General features: G+C 36.9%; 1 protein-coding gene across 1 annotated transcript in view; it reads right to left on the reverse strand.

The window, feature by feature from the left end:
- The window catches only part of LOC124632379 (proton channel OtopLc), a 36,415-nt gene extending 19,673 nt beyond the window's left edge, over nucleotides 1–16,742 (reverse strand). The window contains 2 exon segments of the mRNA XM_047167201.1: nucleotides 16,531–16,697; nucleotides 16,700–16,742. Of these exon segments, the coding sequence (XP_047023157.1) occupies nucleotides 16,531–16,697; nucleotides 16,700–16,742 (210 nt within the window).
- Between the last annotated feature and the right edge of the window lie 9,679 nt (nucleotides 16,743–26,421).

Below are 26,421 nucleotides of genomic sequence, written 5' to 3' on the forward strand. Positions count from 1 at the left end.
AAACAAACTGCCATACAATAACACAATTACTACCGTATCAAGTTACTAAAAGATTACGTTAGAAAGGATGAGTAAGCCGAGTAATGTAATATCTTTGTATGCTTCGAGTAACAAAGACACCGTCTTCCGGCTAACTTAATAAATCTTGCTTATATAGTACATTAGCGTCTTGGTCCTTCATCTTAGCAAAGTCTTTAAAAATATAAAACTTGTATCTTTTAGTTCGTTAATAAAGTTTTTCATATTCTTTAAGAAGCTTGAGTAAGCTAGGAGCTCCGGCTGCCAGTCTTGCTCCAATTTACTCGCTTTAATGCAATTTTGGCTTAGAGTAAACTTGGTCTGTAGCAGACACAAACATATTTAAGTCTGGTATAATTAGGCTTGATTAAATGAAGGGGTGTCTTAGTGTTCGGATAGATTTTGTTTGTATTTTTGTTAAAGACTTCTGTCTTTTATTAACTAGAAAAAAATGAACTTTGAACCATTTATCATTAACAATTTAATGTAGCAATATTTTGATTCTTCTTACGGCACTTTGCAAATTAAGTATCGAGCATATTCATTTCTGAAGCTTTTTTTACAATTTATTCTTAAAAAAACTAATCTGTCCAAATCAAAACATCCGAAGGTGACTGAATAATTCATACAGAGACAAAGTTCATACCCTCACCGCCATGGGAACAAACGCCTCCCATATCGTAGTGCTAATGTCTACGCTTCATGAATTACTCCTCAATATGGAGTGAAGATGAGAGTCGAATACAAAATAGGTTCTTGTGTAACTTATGGCAATCCTCTTTGGTGACTGACGTAAGAAAATTGATGAATCGTGACAATCATTTTGGATGGATTCGTTTGTGTGTACTTAATCTCTCTACCTTAATAGGGAAATGTTGTTGTTCTTTAATACTTATGAAAATATCATATAATAAAGCATTAGTAGACAAGCTCCGTTCTCAGGTGTTGTCAGACTTAAATAAGCCTTTTACTGGATTTCTTTTCCTACTTTTTTAACTGTCCAATGAAAATACAAAAACAATTATTACAATCTACAACTTTAAATAAATGTAAGTAGGTATTTCTTACAATAAAATAAACTCAGTAAGTTAACGTAATATGTACCTACATAATTTTTCCAGACCGTTATTTCAAAACTGTCAAGCAAAGAATTATTTGAAATCTGAACACAAAAAGTAATTAGAACAAAAGAAAACGCCTACAATAAATGTGAGAAGTGCAGTCAATAGATTTATTTCCAACAGGTGTGACCTACTTGACACTTTCAGTTTGTGATTGATGGTGTCTTGTTTACTTAAAGGTTTATACACACTTGTAGGTAGCTCCCAACTTACTGCAGATTTCACTAACCCATTTGTTTGATATAATTTACTCTGCAACTACTTTATTTTTACACTTTTATTAAAGGCATTACTTACTCTCACTTTGGAATATCTAGGCGGTAAGGAATATTTAATGAGATGAGCAAAGTTTTAAAGTCGAGGTTCCTGAATGACTCTACCTATCAGACTAGAGTTACTTGTCGGAACATTTTCCACTTGCAGTCGAATCACTACAATAAAATCCTGACAGCAAAAACATACTGTACCCAATAAATACAATAGAAAATAATAGTAACTAAATCATCAATAGCTTAACATCTTTTTTTTTTTTTTTTTTTACGACGTCAAAAATCATCAAATGACCCCTCCCGCTGTGGGTTAGCAGCGGTGAGGGAGTGTCAGACTCTTACTCTGACTAAAAACCGTCGTGTTCCGTCATAGGCCTTTTTTGTACCAGGGCCGCGGTATCTCTTTCGAACAACCCGCAGCTCCGGCAGGCCTTGGCCCTGCTGGGCCCCGCTGGGGTTGCTGACATCTCTTTGAGGAGCGCGTGGAACAACGCGCGCCGTCGACACGGGTCTGTCGTCTAAGCAGACAGAGGGACGATGAGCCACCCGAACTCACCACCCACAGACCCACGTCTACGGTGGCATCTCGCGACACCCGGCGCCCATGGTGTCTACCTGGTCCAGCGCGGCGGCCGGGATGAGAGGTGCGAACTCTCTGGCGTTCCGCCTCCTCCTTCTCGAGCATGACCACTTCGCAGAAGGAGGCGACGGCATCCCATTCCCTCTCGCCCCGGACCATGGCCTGAACCAGGGCCGGACGCGAGAGGTCGCCGCCGCCCAAAGCCTCGACGAGGACCCGGCGGTGCCCTTCCCATGCGGGGCACACCTGGACTGTGTGGTCCACCGTGTCCTCGGGGCTGTCCGCACAATGGTGACACCCGGGCGCCTCCTCACGACCGATGCGGTGCAGGTACCTCCCGAAACAACCGTGTCCGGTGAGGACCTGCGTTATGCGGTACGTGAGGGCGCCGTGACTCCTCCCGAGCCACTCCTCAAAGAGGGGACTTACCGCCACGATGGTGGCGTGCCCTGCACTGGGTTGCGACAGTCGCTCCCTCCAGGCCACCATGAGATCGCGCCGGAGCTCCGCCCGCTGCGCGCCAACTTGCCGCGGCAACGGGGTTTCCCCCCGGCGCTGAGCCTCCTCGCGCCAGTCGTACAGGCGCAAGAAGACCCTCGCCTCCAGATCCCACGGTGGCAGTCCAGCAAGTAGGCCAGCTGCTTCGCGGGAGATCGTGCGGTACCCCCGGATTAGCCTAATGGCTATCACCCTTTGGGGCACGTTCAGGTAGTGTACAGCCCATAGCTTAACATCTTAGGTAATGGTTTATCAATCGACAAACTTAATAAACTAGGTTTCATTCAAGAACTATTAACATAGTATTAATTACAATACACGCATTCAACCGTATAATTGTCGACATTGACACCTCTATCGATTATAATCAGCATCAAGTTAACTTCAGTATTTAAGTATTTATTCCATAACATATACCTAGGTATCTATATATATGTAACTAGCAAACCCGGCGAACTCCGTTCCGCCACCAGATGGCTTCGTTTTACGTAACATATTGTTTGGTGATATTTTTTTTTGTTTTTCCTGAATTTTCTTTACTATAAACCTCACGGAGCCCGAGACCTTTCCAACGAATGCAAAACCGTGGAAATCGGTTCGTGCGTTCTGGAGTTATAGCGTCAGGGAGGAAAACCGGACTTATTTTTATATAGTAGATTATACCTAAGTATGCACTGACATACTGCAGTTATCGAGTGCAGGTGCTTATTTACCGGTAAAGTGTGAAAATCACACCTGCATGAGCACAGGCGACCTATAAAGTGCATGAAGCAATAACTAGCTGAGTCTCGCGGTTTTACTCGCGTCATAAAAGGAACTACATCCCAAGGAGAATGCATACCTAACTGTTAAATACCAGGACTGACAAGATGTATCGAAGTGTTCTTTAGGTAATCATTTTCAAAATCGGTTCAATAGAACAAGACTCCCTACGACATCATAAGCATGAAGTAGATATCTATACTTCTATACTAATATTATAAAGCTGAAGAGTTTGTTTGTTTGTTTGTTTGTACGCGCTAATCTCAGGAACTACTGGTCCGATTTGAAAATTTCTTTCAGTGTTAGATAGCCTATTTATCGAGGAAGGCTATAGGCTACTTTTTATCCCGGTACGGGAAGTAGTTCCCACGGGATGCGGGTGAAACCGCTGGCAGAAGCTAGTTTTTTGTAAAGAGTATATCTATGATGACACTATGGCAGTTTAAGATGGCTACCACCTAGGATTTATGAGCAGTTCCAATGCTTTGAAAGTGGGTTACTATGACTTGTAGGCGGCAGCGTAGGAACTCGTTCCTATTATGCAGTGTTCAACCTTTTTAAATCGACTTTTTTGTAGAATTAATTGCTTACATATTGGTATATTCAATGGAAACTCGTGATGTTATATTGCTTATATGGGTTGGTCATTTGATGAATGTACCTAGTTTTCGGATTTAAATGTAATAATGATTGTCAATGGTCTCAAAGTCTGTAGGTAGTCTACCGAATCTTATTTCTCTAATTCGTTTTAAAAATCATATTCATATTTAGAACGACTGCTAATACACAACCGTATCACCATCTTTTTCAATATAGAAGGTAAAATATTTCCTATATAGAGAACTGCTAATTTTGAGCAAACCATTCATTAGCGTTCTCACCACGAGACATGTAAATGACTGCTCCTATCGGGAACAATAGACGTGCCTGACAGAGGACGCTTTGTCAAATCTTGCGAAACATTTCCATGTGAGGAAGGACTGTTCAAGAAACGTAATGACAGATGTCAGCACCTTCATAAATCTACTTTTTTTTAATGCAAGAATAAATTCGCGATAAATCTGTCAACAACAATGCGTATGAAATTTTCATGCGCAATCGTGATGCAGTTATTATTTATTTATAGTTATGAGAAAGTTTCAAGTTATGAACTTCGTGAGAATACTTGATACCTATTTAGGTATTTATGTGGACAGTATTCAGCTAATAATTTATGTTATGACTCTACCTATGAATAAGAGTAATCAAATGTTCATTTAAAAACTATATAAACAACAGGTATAATTTTACCTACCATTATAGTTCGGCCATTCAGAGAATGCGTTCCTGACACGTCGCGATTGAACTGACGACGTAACTACATTCATTGATTATTGATATAATAATGTTGTTTTAATGCTCCTCAATTGTTAAAACGGTAAACAACCAGCAAAAATATTTTTATCGTAACTGCAACGCCATTGCAAAGTTACGTCGTCAGTTCAATCGCGACGTGTCAGGAACGCATTCTCTGAATGGCCGAACTATAGTCCCAAGTACAAAACCAATAAAAAAACTAAAATAGAAAGTGCACATAGAAAAACCGAAATGGCTTCCATTTTCAAAAATAGAACGCGCTTCAAAACCACAGCCTACCACAAAGAAACTGCCCAATTAACATCTACATTTCAACTGCCAAGGAACTCAATTAAAAATCCACAGAGTAGCAAATTAAAAAGTAACAGAACGGTGCATTTCTAACTATGCCACATTATGAGAATTAATTCTGGCCTCACGGCTCGGAAAGCTGTTTGAATGCAGAACGTTTTTTGCCGAGTGAAACTGCCATTATGTGGGGAAAATACTGGCAGCAATGTGTGTGGTTGGAGCCTGTCTGACCATGTCTGGCTGAATTGTGTCTATGTGACAAATGTATCGAGCGAAAAAGTAATCTATACGGTTTGATGTAGGTAACAGGAAAGGTTTGAAGTTGATTTGTTGGCGTTAAGATTCTGCAAGATGTGGTAACTTTGTTTTATTGATATAATGATTCGATTTTTTAAGTTACCTAAATGAAGATCAAATTGGTAAATAACCCATCAACAAAATTCTCAAAATCGAACCGATAATTGACCGGTAAACAACCGCATGATTTGTTCAGTCCATCATAAACGAATGGCTGCAAAAACTAATGGCTTTATGAAAAAAAATAGTTTGAAAAAAAAGCGCATTACTCGAAATGCACTTCTAAGGACGAAGTACCATCGATTTAGTGTAACTAGGCCACGGGGTCAACGAACTTCGCGAACTAGTCACGGCGTACAATTAAGTTATGTCTGTTATGTTTACTTTCAATGTTTTCTTTTCATCGATGTTTATAAGTTACCTTTTGTTTGACGTAGGTTTTATTTTTTCATGTATTATTATCACACATTAGTCCCAATCATAAAGGCGATAGTTTGTGTGTGTGCTTTACGCGACAACGGCTGTATAGATGTATATGAAACTTCGCAGTAATATTCGGTACGATAATTCTTTTTACTCGGTTAGGGGAAGTAAGTAGTTTTCTCGGGAAGCGGGAGGAACTGCTATTGAATAAAACTAGCACCTTATAATATACAGTAAAAATTACCATTAATTTTGCAATCATTGACCGAAATACAAAATCATAATCAAATATTTGATTGCTGCATACAAATCTCAATCGCATAAACCGTAAATTGACCGAAATTCCAGCTAAAATCGGTTCAAATTAGTGATCATAAATTCCTAATTTCGCAAGAGGATTTAGGACAAGGTCCTAGTATGACGAATTACAAGTAATTTGACACCAAATATGTAGTTTATAGTTCAGTTTATGATCCACATTGAACTGGCATCTTTCAAGGGAAGGAATTTGATATGGCCATAGACATATTGCTTTTAACACTCGGCCTAATTTGTCTCAATGAAATGTAAATTATAACGTCTGTTTGTTTTGTAAGTGGACACTTTATTTTAATCTTAATTTCAGCATAAATTATGATTATGTAAATAAATAATTTGGATGGTAATTAGGTACCTAATATATTTACAGTCTAGTTTCCACCCTTGGATTCGCCCGCGTCCCGAGGGAACTATGCCCCACCCTATGCTTAGAACCACCCTGCACGTGCATATGGATAAAGTGTCCTGAATATTATCAATATGTCTCACAAGCTTATCAAGTAAGTAGTGATTTACAAAAAATAGGTACTCCTAAAACGGCATATTCACGGAAAATAAAAAATTTGATAACCTAAAAATATGATCTTAATTGACTCTAAGAATTTTTCTAATTAAAATCTTACAAAAATGGTTAGTTCCTTCATAAGAGCTTTGCGAGTCACAAAATAATAATATTCTAGAACACCTAAGTTAGGAGCCGCCACACACTAGTTACATAGAAATTGCTTAATTATGCAAATGTCGGAGCGCTTAATTGTGCCAATTTACATTTCAAGAAAGACTTTTTTGTTATCTCTTTTGCACAGAAAATGTAACACTAAAGTTCTTTCGCAAGACTCGAGGAACTAAAACACTGGGTGGCTTGAGGTATGATTATAATAACCATTAAATAATTGCGCAGTTAAATAAGGATCTGTTGCTTTTATGTTGGCTATTTATGTTTTGATGTTATTAGAAGACATCTATTTGTATTATAAAACTTATTACAATGTTGCTGAGTGAGAGGAACCCTGAGTCCAGCAGTGGGACGATTTAAAGGCAACGGTGATGATGATGGTAACAAAAAGAAACCGACTTCTAAAAGTAGGTATTGAGAACAACTATATTTTCCTTTAAAAAGCTTATGGTACAATACAGTTTTCTATCTACAAGTCGGTATCTCGAGTTTACTTCTGTATTTATTTGCTACCGACTTCTCAGGTTTGCATAAGCGCTATACAGTTTACCTTCATACTCCAAAGTCCACACTTGTTCCCGAGTGCTTAAGGCGAAACCTCTTTGTTAGAGCTCTTTTCTTCGTATTTAAGTGTGCGAACGTTGGAACAATTCGTTGCTCGCTTATTTTGTATTCGTACGGTGAGAAAATAGTCACAAATGCCTGAATAGTCGCTAATTGTATGGTAGCTTTCTAAATGGTTCTGTGGCTAATTGATCTTCATTATGTTGCATTCCATTGGTTAGTTCGAGTTAGTTGATGGATTTGTATTTATAACTTGAGTCATGTGCGAAGCATTAGCATAGCTTTTTGCTGAAGTTCGTTTTGAAATGATGGCGTTGCCTTTCTGTTATTTGTGTAGTGGTAATATTTTAATGTTATGTAGGAAGCTACTGAACGGTGAGTTATAAGTTAGTATACGTTACAGCCTTTTTTTATCGTCTCACTTCTGGCTACAGGCCTCCTCTCACACAAAGAAGGATTGAGCGTATAACTTAGTATATTTAATTAATTTAGTCAAGCCTTCAAAGAAATGAATACACTGTTTGGCTTTTTAAATAGCCTCTATTCTACGGTTATAAATTTAATATCAGAAAAAGGACCTAAAAGTACACTTCCACTAAAAATAACAAATAATTTTCACGACACAAAACAATAACAGTTCTCCCTTTAGAACAAAACAGGTGATTCATACGCCACATTACCAACAGTTTTATGTTTGCACCGTAACCATGAACGTACGAGTAGGTAGTAAAACAATTTTATTTTTTACGAGCCCATAGCTCTCTTACAACGGCGATAGTAAGCCTGTGCGCACACTTCAAACTATTTAGTCGCTCCTTGGTAGGTTTTTTTTTAATCGTGTATTCAACAAAAGTTTTTAGTCGGTCTGATACCGAAAAATACCTAATAGTTGTTACGTGTGCACTACCATTCATCGTCATACTGATATTATCATCTCCCGAGCCTTTTCTCAACTATGATGGGGTCGGCTTCCAGTCTAACCGGATGCGGCTGAGAACCAGTGTTTTACATAGAATGATTGCCTATTTGACCCCCTCAACCCAGTTTCCCGGTCAACCCGATACCCCTTAGCTAGATAGGTGTCAGACTTACTGGCTTCTGACTACCCGTATCGACTACCAAGGATGTTCAATGACAGGCTTCATACTGATTTCTGAGCAAAAATTAACTATCGGCCGACTAAATCTTTGTAGTGTGCGCTCGCTCTAAATGCACGTGGCTTCTAAACTGGGTCATACGTGGAGCAGCTACGATCCCCATTTAATAGGTTAAAGCAATCGCGGTGTAAATAGTGCGGAAAAACCGCCTGTTTTGTGCCCATCAACAGTTGGTAAAGAACAATAAACTCTGGCTATAGGTAAGTACGTAGTATTGGTAAATGTGAGTGAAGCGGTGATTGTACCTAAAGGGTTAAATATAATTTTGTATCAAAGGCTTTATAGTGTAACTAGCTTCTGCCAGCGGTTTCACCCGCATCCCGTGGAAACCTCTGCACGAACCCGGATAAAAAGTAGCCTATAGCCTTCCTCGATAAATGGGCTATCTAACACTGAAAGAATTTTTCAAATCGGACCCGTGGTTCCTGAGATTAGCGCGTTCAAAAAAACAAACAAACTCTTCAGCTTTATAATATTAGTATAGATAGATATGAAATTGCTGTCAAACATGCTCCTACCTATAACATTTAGTGATACTAACAGCCATGACGGCATCAAACCTCCTTCTTCAGTGGCATTCATCTTAATTTCCCATCAATTAACTCAGACGTGAAACCTTCAATTAACACTTTTATATAATAAATATTGATCTTTATAACATCAGTAAATATCATAATACAATATATCAACACTCAACAGGTAGGGTCCATTACTTAACGAAAGTTCCTAAAAGCTTCTAATTTCGGGTGACAGATGAGATAACACTATTATGACAGCTGAGCGTTATAAAGAATAATAGAAAATCATACAGACAGAATTGTGTTGCTGGGGAGTTTGTTCCACCATTTCTTCTTCCCAGAAAGACACATAGGAAGAACTTTATAAATTGAACCTTTAAAAAGTGCTGATTTTTAGCCTACTTTGAATAACCGAATTTTTATCTATAAAATATCTCATAGCCATATCTAAATTCGACAGTAACAATATAATTGTTCTTTTATTTGCCCCAGTTACTCGTGTGAAAGACGATGGTATAATGCTGGCCAATGCCACAGACATAAATCACTTAGAAGTATCCCTGAGCGCGCTCCACACCCTAACCAAACAAGACTAAATATTTGCTCGACCTTCTCTTGTTTCAAGGATAAACGGTTTGCTAAGTAAGTTATGTATGAAACCATAGAACGCTTCTAGGATAAGGATGTTGAATGTATTTTTTCGACCGTGAATTCTTTATTGTTTTGTTTATTCTACTGATTTTTAAATCTGTTAATGGACTGGCTTAGACTGACACTCTTACAGTTATGTAAATTACTAACCGTGGGCAAAAAAGACCTTTCATCAATGGCGGAATAGACCGATAATGAAAGAGTGCATCGCCTATTAAACCAATTTCAAATAACACGCCATCAATTTCAGATAAAACAAATAGATCTTATCCTATATCCGAACACAAATAGGCTCCCAGCGGAACGGAAACAAAACTAGGTTGGTTTCCACTGGATGACAAGTCACGTTACATCGGAGCGAGGAAATTAATGTTCTTCACACGTTGCTCCAGAAACGGTGGAACTGTTCCCAATTCAGCTGATCATGTTGGTCTAATTAGAGCGGTGGTCGGATTACACGCGACGATGGAAACAGACATCTGAGAGGTCGAGCATCTTGTGTTGCTGTGAAAGAGTGGGTTGAAAAGTTTGAATCTGTGTTTTTGGAAAGATTCATGAACATATTCATACTTAAATACTATGACAACGTGTAGGAATAACATTTTCTATAAAGATTCTCACAAGCTTCAAATATCAATTAAGCCCTCGAGTTTAAACATTAAAAAAACCTTTGTTGGATTTCATTGCAATGCTATTTTAACAACATAAAATATCTAAACATTATTACATGTACGGTTCATAACATGGTAAAATCTTTGACGCAAATGAGTAACAAAATACACAATTCTAATACCACTCAATATTTACTTGCAAAGGTTAAATTCAACCAGCAAAGCCAAAAAAAAAAGCATCAAAACTGAACTTAGTTAAACCCAGGTGGATATTTACGAAAACGGTGGGTCGTTTGGCTCGCTATCAACAAAGGCCGTCTAAATGGTTATGTCAACAGCTGCCATTGATAACGATCGTGGCTAGAAAAGACTGGACACTGATGTCTGATAACATCAAAAAGCCCTTTGAGTAGACGTTTTTATGCAAGGGGGGAAATGAGTTCCGTTGTTTTAATTTTGCTTTGTAATGCAATGTTTGGAAGACTTTAAATGGGGCTTGGGCTTAGGGTGTTAGTTAGGCAGTACAAAACAAAATTCCTTATTGACGTTAATAAAAATTCCAGAGGCTCGAGGAGGAGGACCTCAAGCCTCGATAAGCAAACTTTATCAATAACACACAATGACCACATAAAGGCCACAGAAATCAATAGCAATACCAAAATAAACTGAAATGACATTACCGAATATGAAACCAAACACGCTACAAGTGAATCAACATTCAATTTGTCTTTAACTTAAAAACAAAAGACGTAGGCTAGTAAATCACCAGACTAAACTGATAACATACTGGTTGGCAACAAACCACAGACTGTAACGTTGCCACCAGTCACCGATAATGTAATTTAGTGTGCTTGCTGTGCCTTCAGGCATTTGCATAACAATGAGATCGAAGATGCCATAATTTGTATGCGACTCCACGGAGGTAGCCCGCATTCTAATTTTAATGGTTTTCTAGTTTCTACATTTGATTATCTATGTTATAGGTTTCGATTTAGATAGGCTGTACAGTTCTGTTATACAATATAAATGGATTGCTACATGTATTTGCATATTTGCAGGTATAAAATAAAAACATTAAACACCAATTCACCATATGCCCGGATAGCGATATTTTGCCTAACAAAATAAAACCTAAAAAGCACACATGAAAACATGCAACCAGTTTGTGAAAAATCAATATACGGACGCTACCAAAAGGGTAACGCGTACAAACTAAAAAATGAACAAAACGTGCAATGGACGGCAATAAAAATTGGGATCCTCACTTTGTATATTGGAATGCAAAATCAAAGGGAAATAAAATACATAGAAGCGATGAAAAACAAAATAGAATCGCACATTCTTGTTCACGTTGCCATGGAAACTGGAGAGAAAACACGTAATGAAATGATCTTATAACTCGTCGCTGTAGATTTTGTTAGGAAAAGTGGAGCGATATAATAAAACGGCGCGACGGTTGTGACTTTGTTTTCATCAGATAAATCATTATAAAAAGAACCAACAGTTACTTAGGTAGATATATGAACATGTGTTGTGATAATATGATCTTTCTTTTTGCTGCAAAAATTTAACAATTGCTATTAAGATAACTCCTCTTCTATATATTTTATAAATAAGAAAAATCATTTTAATAAATACATTTTTACTCGTAACATGTGCTGAGTCAGACATAAATAAATGAAGTTCCCAGAATAATAAACATTCACTGTTTTGTTTTCTATTCAATAAAAACTATTTAATATTAGCAAAATAAATGGATGCTTCGTCGGAAAATAGGTCAAATGTCAGCTCGTATCATCTGCTGCGCTTAAATCTGTGCAGTTTTATTAGTTTTCCAACAATATTTGGGCAGTGTGTACAACTGTGCTAGATTCTGCAAGTTGACACAACGTGAGCTTTGAGACTTCTATGAGTATCTCACATTTTACTTGTTTGATTGCCTTTAGAAACATGACTTTGTACCCGTCGGTAAATAATTTGAAAATTCTGCTCCCATTTCGAGTGAAAATATAGCTCTTTTAATAAAACTCATTAGTGACTTACAATCGTGTCGGGTTTCAATATCGCAACCCACCCATAGACCATCGCCCACACAAAGGGCCCATTTCCATTAACAATACCTGCGTAGGAAGAAAACCGGATAAAAACTCTATACCTTTTTAATTTATCTATGAAAGCAGGTTTAATAACCTGAATATCACAAAAGTCGGAAGTTTAAAGTTGTTCTAATTCTTGTTGAACTAATTTTCTTAGAAACGTAAATATGCCGGCCCTGTGGTTCGCGTCCATCAGATAGTATTTGTTTATGACCAGCCTCATTCCAAACTTCCTGACTATAAATAGTATTAACACCTAATGCTACACGTCGTTACTGGACTATGAATAATTTATTGAAATTCATGCCTTAAGGCGTGCGTATTTCATTCAGAGATGGTTGAGATTTTATATTATGAAATAGTAGCGAGTATTGTTTGTGATTTCAAAAGAACCTTCATCCCTTCAAGTATTATAGTACTAAGGAGCTTAAAGAATCCCTTCGATATTTTCTACTCTTTTTAGAAGGGTTCTTTTGTATTTTTCCATTTCATTTCATTCATGTAGGTACCGGTAATGCTCTTTTCTTTTAGACTTAGGTACACCAGATGCTAGGTATATTATTCATCATTTATATTTCCCTATTGTTTGTTTACTTAAATCAAACCAGTATCCTAAATATCTTTAAGGGACCTAAGAAAGGCCTTTCAACTGTTAAGGTTTTCGATGACGTTATTCATATCAGTGTGCCTAAAAAATTGCAGTCCTCAAGGGACTTTTCTCTGGTCATAATAGTGCCCAATTGCCTTTACTATTTTACTATTAAATTTTATCAAAAAAATCTAAGACAAAACATCATCAAAGTGCTCAAAGATATTCGTTTCACTTATTTACACCACTTTTCACGTCACCATAAAAATCTGACTCCATTACCAAGATCACATATCCTGAACCATCCACATTGACTTAAACTTCTTTACGTCCTTTAATGTCTAGTAAATTAAAATCAGTATCAAAGGGCAATTTAACGGCGCCGAAAAATAAAAGGCTTGGAAATGGTATACATGGCTATATCTATAAAATAGGTACAGTCTGTCTGGGCGATACTTCAAAGGACTATGTTGGACGACGTAAATAAGTCTATGTACAAAGCTACTCACGTATGTAAGGGTGACAGTCCCGTAAGGACAGGAATAAAACCGAGGTCAGCATGGGTTTTTTTCAGAGGTTATATAAATAATTTCTGGTCTGAGAGTATTGATTTTTATGAAACTGCACATTCTGTTTTTCCTTTAGAAATGAACCAAAAGGTATGTGTTCAAAAGATGCAAGAGTGGAAGTTGAAATTAACGAAATATTTAATTTAACCACAGCTACAATAAATATCTAGCTTCAGGATTCTTTTCAAAGATTCAAAAATATCTCAGCTCTACAAATTGTAAGCAAAAGATGGAAAGAATTTTCCGCTCAGAACTCCCAGGCGTACAATTCATAGTAAATAAGTTAGTGCAATAACAGAATGCAGACTATGCCTACATTTTTTAATCCAGACCTTTATAAAACTTGCAGGCGCTGTTGAAAAGCCGAGCCAGGATTTTTCAAAGCGTTTATTCACCTGCCTGTTGATCATCCCTTTAGTTTAACCCGTCAAGGAATAACGAACTGTGTAAGATAGTCCCAGGGTTCATTATTGTGTGGCAAAACTGTTATAATCACTGGGAAGCCCACGCAAAAGCTTTAATAATGGAACTTGGATAGGCCTTATTTACAAAAAAAAATGTTGAAACGTGTGCGAATCCCACGCGAGCAGTCTTTATGTAACTATTTTTGATATGTTTTCATATTGCATGATGTTTTTATTCAGTGCAACCTTCTGCCGTAAAACTAATGGTACCTGCGTACCGAGTATGTATGTATCAGATAAAGTTGCTACAGTTCATTAACTTTCATGATATCAATAACTTTTGCACGTATCTCCTCTACATCTGTTTAATAAACTTTCAGTTAAGCCAGGTATGACGTTAAGATACAAATTATTTTTCTCCACCAAAAGTATACTAGACTAGACTTCTTGGATTCAGACCTTTTTCATGTTGGCAACATGTATTTTTCAAGTAATATGGTGTGAACAAGTTGCGTGTCACTTCGCCTAAACAGCCATAAATTAAATGGCTATTTACATTACGTAATTGGAACTTGACTTTTTATTTGTATTCGTTTGACCCATATCAACAAAACTTGTGTAATGCTATTCCATTTTGTCACGCAATATATGAAAGCCAAAACAATGTGTTTTCAGTAATTCATTAAATATAACGTCAAAATTATTAATAGGTAATTAATTGTTTATGTATAACTTTGCTGTGGTAATTTTTAATAAGCGGTTCGATGTCGATACAATTTAGTGGAGTTTTACGAAATAATTTGTTTTCATAATCGATTAACAATGACCAACTGACCATGTAATGTGACTAAAGCTCCTCATTAACTTTAGATATTTTAAGGTTACAGCTAAAGGTGCTAAGTTGGTTTTTGTACATGTTGATGTGATCTCGTTGACAAAGTATCTCATGACAAATATCTTAAACTTTGTTAATATGGCACTAGAAGAGGGAAATCACACAAAAAAAGTACGCTCGGGAATCGCGTGAAGGGTAGGTACGTATATATCCCGTTTACCCTTAGTACGTCGGAATACCCCGTGAACCTCTCAAGGAATAAAATTAGATCAAATACACTATTGTAGGTATCACCCTCCGAAGCTAAATAGGCCCCCTGTCTTGGGGTTGAAGAAACTAGCCCTCCCTTACCTAAAGCCGTAGATATGTATCAAAATGCTTCCAAGAAATTGAACCCCAATATTTACGGTCCACGTGTTTTCGCCATATTGACAAAGTTGAGAAATAAAAGTTGTTGTTACTACGCTGTTTTGCAAATGAATACCAACGCTAATCAAAAGTTAGTTATGTAAATTAATGTTTTAATATCGGTACCTAAAAATGTCGTCATATTCTCATCATTGCTTTAATACTTTAATTAAAAATTGTATTCAGTTTTGACTTCTTTTGAAAGCTTTGAATCATTGTCAATGGGTTAATAGCTGCACTAAATCTACTATATAACGTACATGATACGTTAGTCGTACCTATTATTGTATAAACCACACAACCCTATTCAATGTCTTTACTACACAGTCATGACAAAGACTAAAGGTGCGATACTTAGGACACACTTCACTGTACCCTTGGGTCCAATAATTACGCCTAAACGACACCTGCTGAACTGAACATTAGTAACTGCTCAACGAACAATTCTCACGCAAATTGCGTGTTGCTTTTAATTTCACAATTATGTGCATTTAAATATGTTGTCTTATGTCATTGCAGCGATGATCTCATCGATCCGAAGTTTGGTACGTGGCATGGTTCGAGCTATTATTTCTGGGGCATGACATATCCCTTGGCGTGTTTTGGTACGCAGTTTATATTCCTACTGAACGCATTAACGCAATCTAATTTCAGTTTAAGACTCGATATATAGGTCGCAATACTCAAACTCTTTTTACGAGCTTCACAAACACTGGAGCTGAATTACGATTCGATTCTCGTTCTTCTAGGAGGGGATCGGTGATGTGTTTATCGATTATTATGTTTAAAATTGGATCGCGGTGAGCCCTTTTATACGGTAAAGAGCACGGTAAAAGTTTTCGAAGTAGCGAGTCATGATCTTCCGATACCTAAGTAGGGTGAGAGTTTGTTGAATAAGTTGATGCGTCACGGCTGTCATCGATGGGTCACAGATTTGCCTATTAGCAAGCCTTCATCGAACAGTTATACAACGACAGAGAAAGAAATTATGAGATATTCATCTAAATAGAACTCCTCTCCAAAATGTTGTAGCTTGTAATAATATCCCCTTGTGTTTTCTGACATTACCTTTCAAACTGTGTCAAGGACTTTGGGGTCTCTGGAAGTGCGCAAACCCTCGTAAAACAGTAGTCATAAAAGGTGTGCGAAATTAAAGCACTTACCTACATCAAGGTTTTTTGCTCGTATTAATAATTTAAATAAATGAAGCAACATGCAATATAACTTAATTAAATTAAAACGCCACAGGAAAATATTTTGCTTCGTAATTGGTTTACAAGTGTACTAGTCAAATCAATCACCTAGGCAATCAGTAGTTTTCAAACCTCAGTAATAGGAAATAAATCAGTCCATCATAACAGCATTTCCTACTCAATCGAGAGCGTTTGACATTTGCGGCGCACGAGGAAATTACTACTGCACATAGTAGCAGATGTCAGGCGGGCGGGTGGAAGGAAACCAGGCTGTGCACCCTTGGGTTTGGGTGGTATTTTGGTTGCACTAGAGTGGGGTCACCAACCTTTTGACACTGAAATTCTGTCACGGTGGCAGTGTTGCCGTCTGCGGTCGATTCGGAAAACGTAACGCCGCGGCGAGCGCGGCGCGTGGCGTCGAGCGCCAGGGCGCTTGCGTGGTGCGTGCTTCGGCGCGCGGCCGGTCGCACTTGCGGGCCGAGACTGGCGACTTCGCGCGTTTTCCCTCCGCGCTTTCCCGGTAGCGGCGTGCGCACATCAAGCCTGCATTGTTCTGCAAATAGCGAGCTGAGGGCTGGGCCGCTATTCAACCGAGATGGGCGCCTTTCAAGCGCGCCGCGCGGACTGTACCCGCTCCGAGCGCGAACAACTTCGCTTCACTTGCGCCCACTAAAAAAATCTGTTTAGCCTTGGCTGTTACACAATCCTATTCTGGCTGTGATTTATAGTGGGATTGTTTCGCTGCATATTGCATTCGATTTATATTTTTTTCCGTCGGAGAGAATTAACGGCCTTCTTTTTAGTATTATTAAGCGTAACTTGAATTCATTCTTCTGAATGCTCGTTTGACCTTGATTTGAGTCTCGCGGCAATTTATTTAACTGAAACTAGGGTACTGAACTGCTGAGATAAAAATTGTTATGGTCGCTTTTTTTCTAAAATAACATTTATAAATGTTTTCTCTGTTAGGAGTCGCAGTGCAAATAGCGAGCGAATATTCGATTAGTTTGTAGTTATTTATGAAGCTATCTATGAAATATTATAGCATAGGTACTCAAATATACTTTTCATTCTATCCTCCTTAGGAATCAAATACCCACAAACAGTACAAGTAAGCAATCTAAATGCCAAAAGCCTAGAAACAAAGTCCTAAACTTAACGGAAATTGACGTGCCAGTTACTCGAAGAATGCAAAGGGTAAGTGACAATCGTTGGGCAAACAATCAACACGTAAGCAGGCAATCGTCACGCGTTCGGCAAACAACGACTTCCCAGTAATGATCGATGCATGGCCCCGATGCACGGTAATGGGTTTACTTACATGACATACATAACGTGCTGACAATATGTTGTCATGTCAGGACATCATATTGCTTTTTGAATTTGGCCCTATGTAATGAAAGATGGATAACGTGTTACCAGAAATAATTAATAGAAATAAAATAGTCATTATGATATAACGTTGTAAAAAGATGCGAGTAGCAATAAGCATTTTCAATTAAAAAGTTACTTAGTTATTAATTTATACATGTTCGTGTTAAACCCTTATTATACTTACTTACAGTTTACTAAGCTTTATCAACATGTTTATATCAGCTGTGTGAATTATAAATGGAAAATTATTTAAAACATCACATATAAAAATTAACATATCATTTTGCAAGCTGGATAACAAGCCAAAGCTTACAGAGATTTCCGCTGAACTAATCCACATTTACTATTGCCAATAAATAACATTTCCTATTCATATTTTACATTAAATTTAAAGGAAACAGATTATGTATAATACGTATTCAAATAAAATAAATGTGTCAAATAATAATTGGGTCTGGTGAGACGTGTCGAACTTGGTGAATAAGCGGTTGGCTTCAAACCAAATTGTTGTCGGGGCCCGATATTCATTTGTTATGAACGTTTAGGCGCATAATGAGGAGTTATGCTGTCGTGGATCAGGGTTGTAAGCGTGAAATATTCAGATTAATGTAACGTGTTGCTTTTGCTTGTAGGTAGCTTTCTTTTGTTTAATATTGGATGTTTAACGGAACATTATGATGGGTACGATAATAGTTCTTGATAGCTACTTATTCGTAGAAATTATGGTAGTAATAGACTTTTAAATTAGGCAGTTCCTTTGCATATATATGTATGCTTGAAACTACTTTTTTATGTGCTATACGATATCTGCTTTTTAAATTTTCTCATCAATATTTGACCTGAACGTATTTTTATTGACTTCGGTATACTTAATTTTTAAGAATGCTTATATCGAAAGGAAAGGCTATGTCTACTAACAGTTTTCATGTAGCAAGCATAGACCTACACTTCATGCAACGGCGTTGAAAGGCTTGGATTACAGCAGGATAAAGCCTAGGGTTTCAGAATTAACAGGGATTCTCCGCTTGCAATCCGAGAACACGGCGTGCACTTCCATTAAACTTTACCAAGATTACTACATTTCCTTTGTGTTATGAGGTTTTAGGTGTAACTGGTGTAACTTCAGTTATGGACGTAAGGTTTGAAAAAATATTCATTATTTCCGTGACAAGATTTGAGGAAATATATCTATTGTCAGTTGATAACTGGCACTTTTCACTAAAAGCATTCATCTTCGATAAATACCACAAGAATTGCCAACTCAATAAACAGAGGTGGGCTTTGGAAAATGAATGCACTCTTTACTTCAGCCTTCCTGAAGCTTACAACTCGTAAAACTTTCAGGAGAATAGAATACAAATTCATGGGTAATACCCTTAATATGTTACAAGTAGTAAGTGTTTTATGTGTACGACTTTCACACACTTACTTATAGGCCGAGAGCTTGTAGACATTTTTGAGTAGGGGATTGAGGTAAGCGGAATACTTGTTCCTGTTTAAGAAGGGCCTACTCAACTTTGTAAATTTAATTTGTAATTATATAATTTAACTGGGATATAGGCCGGAAAATTATTTTTAGGCCGGATTTGAGGGAAGCGGAACACTTTTCCACACCTTCCTGTCTTAAAATATTTGAGGCTTTCGAAGTGGAGCGTATAATTTAATTTCATACTTATAGTTCTGTGTTGAGTTATTATTTATTTATTTTGGTTAGGTTTAAACGAGTTGCCTCAAATCATCATCCCTCTGCCCTCATCCCAACTTCCTATTTGGGGCCACATGTTTCTATTCCATACTTCTCTGTCTGAATGGACATTATATTACAATTGCCTCAAATACCTACTCAAAATTGTCTGGCTAGCTCTCCGACTACAAACACAGCCATGCACAGATGTAAAGCGACATAAAAGTTTAATGTACTGCATGAATAAATTGTTAGTCTTAGCTCGTTCGTGTACAAAATAATACAGCAAGGAGTTTTGTTACCCAGCTGAACAACGTCATAATGCTCTGCGGGCTATTTCGCAAATAATTCCTGTTGGTAATGGTGCCGTGAAATTCGTTTATACAATGCCTTTGGGAATAATTTTGTTTTTATTTGTTTTGGAGTGAATTTATTCAGTTTTATTTTCTTATTTGTTGCATTTATTAAATCTTAAAAATGAACGTTGAAAGTTGCTAATCATCCTTTTATATTTGAAGGAACATAGTATTACTTTCTCGTTAATATTAAATCGTATAATTTTACAGATTTTTTTTTCAATTGCATACGAGATACGTAGTTATCTCGGTCCTAAGATTAGCAAGCTGATACCTAATTGAAAACTATATTAATTTAAAAGATTTATGCCTGGTGATATATGGCCTTACTACAAAAACTTAAACGTCTGTTTTACACTTGTCTAAAAAAATGGTGGCTGCAAAATGAACCATATGTCAACGTCATAATCTGACATTTTTTTAGACAAGTCTTAAACTGACGTTTAAAAGTTTTTGTTGTAAAACAGTTATAGTTTGACAAACAATTTGATTCTTAAACGATAATTAAGATAAATTGATTCACCTGTCCCCATAATTTATAGCTCTATAATGGACGTGTATCATGTAGCTAAAAGTCCATCAAAACCGCTATTAGTGTCATAAAAATAATTTATACATTCACTAACACGCATGCCAGACTCTTGCTTGACCGGTTTGGATAGAATATTAAGTGCAACAAATTTCTAAGTAGGTATAGGAGATTTATCAGTCTAATGTGATTGGAGAAAATGTAAGTCAAAAGTTAAGAACTATTCACAATTAATCAATTGTTAACCTCCTTAAAAAAAGGAAATCCTTAGTTTGACCTGTATGTAGCTAATGTATGTATGTTCACGTTTAACTGTACCGATTTGATGTGGGTTTCAGGACAGCATTTGTCATACTTAGGTCCTAAGTATTTAAAGGTTAATAAAGGTCCTAAGTAGTTAAAGGTTTATTAGTAGAAAATAAAACATGTTCTATCAACCTCATTCTCTTTTGAAAAGGCATACAATAGTTTATCTTAATAAAACCTAATTATAGTTCGGCCATTCAGAGAATGCGTTCCTGACACGTCGCGATTGAACTGACGACGTAATAACATTCATTGATTATTGATATAATAATGTTGTTTTAATGCTCCTCAATTGTTAAAACGGTAAACAACCAGCAAAAATATTTTTATCGTAACTGCAACGCCATTGCAAAGTTACGTCGTCAGTTCAATCGCGACGTGTCAGGAACGCATTCTCTGAATGGCCGAACTATAATTACATGACCGCTATTAAATAAATATATCAAGTAAACATTAGGAGCATAAAATATCAAGAAACCTAATCAAGTATTCACAGTCGACCTTTACTATTTCTTCCTACTGTAATATTCTTGTCGCCTACAATAAATAAACAGTGCAGTCTACACAGTAACACTGGTAACAACTTGGTCTACTGCCAAACCTGTTACTGGTAACAGCGTGAATATAAAAGGCTGTGTAACAACAGTTTAAGGTAATAACTGTAGAATGGGTTCGTGGGTTTGTTGGCTAAACTTGGTAATTCTAGTAAATGGGTTTGAGGTGTAATTTTCTCTATTTTGTTCTTTGATTGAAGATAGTTTAAGCTTTTATAGGTCGATGACTTGTTGAAGATTAGGGCATGCAATTTCGGTAAAACAAAAATTACCGGTAAAAATTCGGTAATAAAAATATTTTTACCGGTAAACCGGTAAAACGGTAATTTTTGTAATTTTTAAAAAATGTGTTATTATAACAATAAGATTGGGTAGTCTTAAAGCAAAAACTCAATAAATATGCAAAGTATAAGGTGGTAAACGTTTTTTGTGACGTGGGCCGTAACAAAAAAAAACATGTCAGTACCATCCGTACGCGATGTCGCCTACAAAATGCAAGAGAAACGGCTGCGATGGTACAGACATGTAAAATGGAGTGACACCTGAGGACATCGGCAGTGTGTATGTAATACTCAATCTCAATATACCCGGTCAAAGGCGCAAAGGCAGGCCGAAACCGTGGTGGTTGAGTGTCGTAATGAATGTCATGAAAATCTGCGAACTCGAAGAGGAAGATGTCTATTCAGGAGGATAGTGTGAAGTGGAAGAAAGAAGATACGGAAAGCGGACCCCGTCACAAGACGGGATAAACGCTAAGAATTGCCGTAAAAAAATATATTTTTCATTGAAGTGAAAGCCCTTTTTTATGGTAAATCATCAAATGACAGACTCTTTCTGTCTAAAACCCATGGTTTTTTAGTAGACGTTTTATGGACCAGGGTCGCGGTAACTCTTTCGAACAATCCCGCGGCCCCGGCAGACCTTGGCCCTGCTGGGCCCCACTAGGTTTGCTGACATCTCCCTGAGGAGCCCGTGGAACAACGCGCGCCGCTGACACGGGTCTGTTGTCTATGCAGACGGTGGAACGATGAGCCACCCGAACTCACCGCCCACAGACCGACGCCTACGGTGGCCGGGAGTCGTCTCTCGACCCTTGGCGCCCGTGGTGTCTTCCTGGTCCACTACAGCGGCTGGGATGAGAGGTGCTACTCGCAGTCGCTCCGCCGTCTCCTTCTCGAGCATGACTGCTTCGCAGAAGGAGGCGACGGCTTCCCATTCCCTCTAGCTCCGGACCATGGCTTGAACCAGGGAAGGACGCGAAAGGTCGCCGCTGCCTATTGCCTCGACGACAACACGGCGGTACCCTTCCCAGGCAGTGCACACCTGGACTGTGTGCTCCGCCGTGTCCTCAGAGCTGTCCGCATGGTGGTGAAGTAAAAGCCCTTGCTCAGTAAGTTCATAGAGTAGGTAAAATAAGCATTAGCTACATTTGTACCTAGTATGAGCTGACAGCTATCAGGAAAAACAGAATAACCGGATGAATACAATTTGTTTAGATTTTATAAATTAAGATGAGAAAGAAGATTTGTATCTAACCTAGAGATAGTTAACGACACACAAGTTTACTTTCCTAAAAAACAGCAACTTTAACACTCTTACAATACGTAATGTATGCAACATTATATTCAGGCTACATAACAAAGATTTGACGTTAAATGAACAATTGCTATATTTTATAAAAAAAAAACGTAAAAACCGGTAAATTACCGGTTTCATATTATTTTTACCGGTAATTTTAAACTCGCAAAAATGGGCGATTTACCGGTAAGAACGAAACCGGTTAACCGGTATTGCATGCCCTATTGAAGATAGTGATAGCCTACTAAATAGGTTTATTAGTCATAGTCCAGACAAGTACAGTAAAGATTTTAGATTCTACTTTTACGAAAATGATTCGAAATATCTAAATTATTAATTAAGTAATCAAATATGAATGAGAGTAACATCATTTTTTATTTATTTATTTAGATTTATTTATAAATGAATATTTATAAAGTAGGTAGGTACTCATCTTATTTGAAATGGAAAGCACCTAAGTATTATCTGTGAGTTAACGTAATTTTGTGTATTGTTTCTAAAGTAATTAATCACTCTCAATAATTGAAAAATAATTTATTCTTGTCTATGTTACCGACATAAAGCAAGTAGTGTGAATTAATCAGTTTATCAAGTTAAAGTTAGTAATTATTAAGACCTGTTTCAATTAAGACCGACAGAGGTCGCTACGGTCTTCAATCAATTGGTTCCGCATTAATTAAATGTTTCCACTACAATATGACTTAATTACCTATTAAGACTTAATTACTGATCTCAATATAGGTAACTCGGTGTGAATATTTAGTTCTACCCGGTTTATTACTAATTGTAATCGAATAATCTAATACCTACCTAATTATTTTTTGGATTACGAAGCTTCATTCGAATCTTATTACAATAGCTAATTTTAGCATTTAATTAGGTTCTAAATATATAATAGATTTAAATCAAGTATTTCCACAAGTTCATTGAACTTTTGAGCATAAAATTGTTCATAAGCAAAACATAATTATAAGGAATAATTGAACCTACTGTAAGAATTAAATTAAAACCTGAATCATATCATAAATTCTAAGAACCAAACAACATCAATAAGTGTTGAAAAAACCGCTTAGTAAGTCGAACTTTATAAAAGGAACAGGAAGCTATCACGAATAACTAAAACATCTGTGCCGAATACATAAATAAGTCATACCTACGTACCCACAAACAAACCAACATACTTCCATTCTACCACGAACAACTTACAAGAACATCTTCATAAAACAAAAACACTATAAAATACCCCTGATTTACAATACTCACATTTTAACAAAATCCCGCAACTATTTACACACAATTATTAATAACTACACACTGAAACAAAATAGTGTACACTACAAACACTGATTTGTTATTGTATCGCAACTTTGTAATGTTTTTAAAACATTTTATAACATAAACAGAGGTATCGGACACGTTCGTTGTACGCGGCGAACTTTGAGCGAAGCTTTGAGCTTTGAACTATGTTTTTGTTATAGGGAAAGAGAGAGACGGAGCAAAAAAAGCACCATAAACATTCGGGTAACGTCGGGTGACGTCGGCTTGTGTTCGGCTGTCGGCTTCGGAAGACAGCATAGTATGGATACGCACGTGTCTTTTGTGTTATATGGTGTTTTATAAGAGTGTAATGTGTGTGTGATGTGTTGTGATTATGCAGAGTCACGTGCAATCAACTCTTTTGAGATACCCGTCTGGCTTGAAAGTGTTAACTTTATACCATGGCGTCACATAAAAATGATTAAGAAAAAAAAAGAAATTGGTGCAAATATTTGAAAAAAATTATGAGAAATATTTTTACAATAATGTGAAATGGTAATAATATTATACTGATATTACAACGGAATGCTTAAAAAATATTGTAACGTTAATATAATACCAAAATCTTCATATTAATCCAAAAAAGTAGGCTCGTATCAATCTCTATTACATCGCTATTCATCACCACCCCCACTTACGTCAAAAAGCTGGGGTAGCGGTAACAAGGGAATACGATTTCGTGACCAACAGCTATTTTTTATTTACTTACCACGAGTCAGTTTAAAGGTATATTAATGATGTTTTTAAAAAGTAATTTTGATACTGTCTTGTATTTTGACTTTAACTTATCAAAATACAGCCAACTCCAGTCTTTTTAAACACAACTACACTAGCACGGAAATTGCAAGTCAACTGTTAATTCAAATTGAATTGTAACGTAATTAAAACAGAAGAACTGCGAAGATGTAATGCAACAAAAAAATAAAAAAACAATGGCAGCCAATTATTTCATTAAAAGCAATTAATTTACTCAGAAAAAAATGTATGACATCAGTTTAAAATGTGGTCAGCGATTTAAATAAAACTTATTTTACATGCATGCTATTGACTTGTCCATACAATTCTTATATCCGTGAGACGTTAAATGGTCTACTATCGTCCGTAGTCTATAGTGCACATATGGGGGTGGGTGACGCGGGTTTCTATTGTCCCACACCACATTTCACACCATGGGGATATAAATAAGGAATGGAAGATTCATTCATGATGTAACTATACGGGAACAAATTATATAAATTCGTAGAAACGACGCACACGTGTCTCAAAGTTAACTCGATGACGAAAATGTATACCAAATAGGTACTTTTATGTACCCTGATGGCTCCGTAACTACTGGACAGATTTGAAACATTCTTTCACTGTTGGAAAGCTACACTATCTCCAAGCAAAATAGGCTATATTTTATCCCCGTACGTAAAAAAAACAGATCTCGGGACTATAAAATATACCATAACAAGAAAAGTGAAATTTCACAACAACAAATGAAGTCAATTTGTCTAAGAATATTCGATTATTTCTTAAAAGTAAAATAAACTGTCTATAGATCCTTTCGTGGAATTGCTGCACTCAGCAAATTGTGGTCTCTCGCCGCGAGGCAGGCATCTTCAACCGAGATCTACGATTAGGCACTAGACGAGTAGATTGCTTGGAAAATGATTGAACACCAAGTGTTCGAATGTTTACTTGGAGACTTAAGTTAAAACATTTTGTTACTTTGAAATAACGAATGCTTAAGTTAATTCTATCACCGATTCTCGTTATGATTTTCACAGTTCTAATTTGTCAGTCACTACATAAGTATTAGGTACTTATAATTGGCTTGTAAAGGCAAACATAATAATCTTCAGTCACCTAAGTTAACGACACAATGTTTACTTTAAACATTAGAAGGTGTGAAACTTTTTGGACTCTGACATGCGCACTATGATCTTCAAACTCTCTAACCTGCATGTAATGTACCACCAGAATCCTAATCTTTCCAGCCACATCTTCAACCAGATCTACAACTCGATGATAATCGCACAGCTTACACCGGCCGCGGTGAGCACAAACAGACGTTATCGTCGACGCGTGCGCACGGCCGAGCTGTTTACGTGACCGGCTGTCATAACATTACACAGTAGCCGTGTTGTATGAGAGATTTCATCTTTTTGTACTTTAAATATTTGTGTGGTAGGTATGATACCTTCTGCATTTTTCTTTTTGGGAAGTTCAGTAGGTATGTGACTTATCCTGGAGAGCGCAGAAGACAATAATATAATATATTCCTGGACGGGGCTTCTTTACACGCTGTTTTTATTCGACTCCTATTGGGCATTGGAAATAACATTTTAGTAAATATGCACTTTATATAGGTTTAAAAAAACAGTTACCCTAACTAGGAAGGATCATATGGAATAAAAAAATTAAAAATAATATATTGTCTCAATAGTTTTTTACAAAAATGAATGAATACTGAATAAATAAATGTTTTATTTTGAATAAGTTTAGTAGCTTTACGGATTATCTCAGGCAACAGT

Source organism: Helicoverpa zea, chromosome 8 (genome assembly GCF_022581195.2).
Source record: "Helicoverpa zea isolate HzStark_Cry1AcR chromosome 8, ilHelZeax1.1, whole genome shotgun sequence".
NCBI lineage: Eukaryota > Metazoa > Arthropoda > Insecta > Lepidoptera > Noctuidae > Helicoverpa > Helicoverpa zea.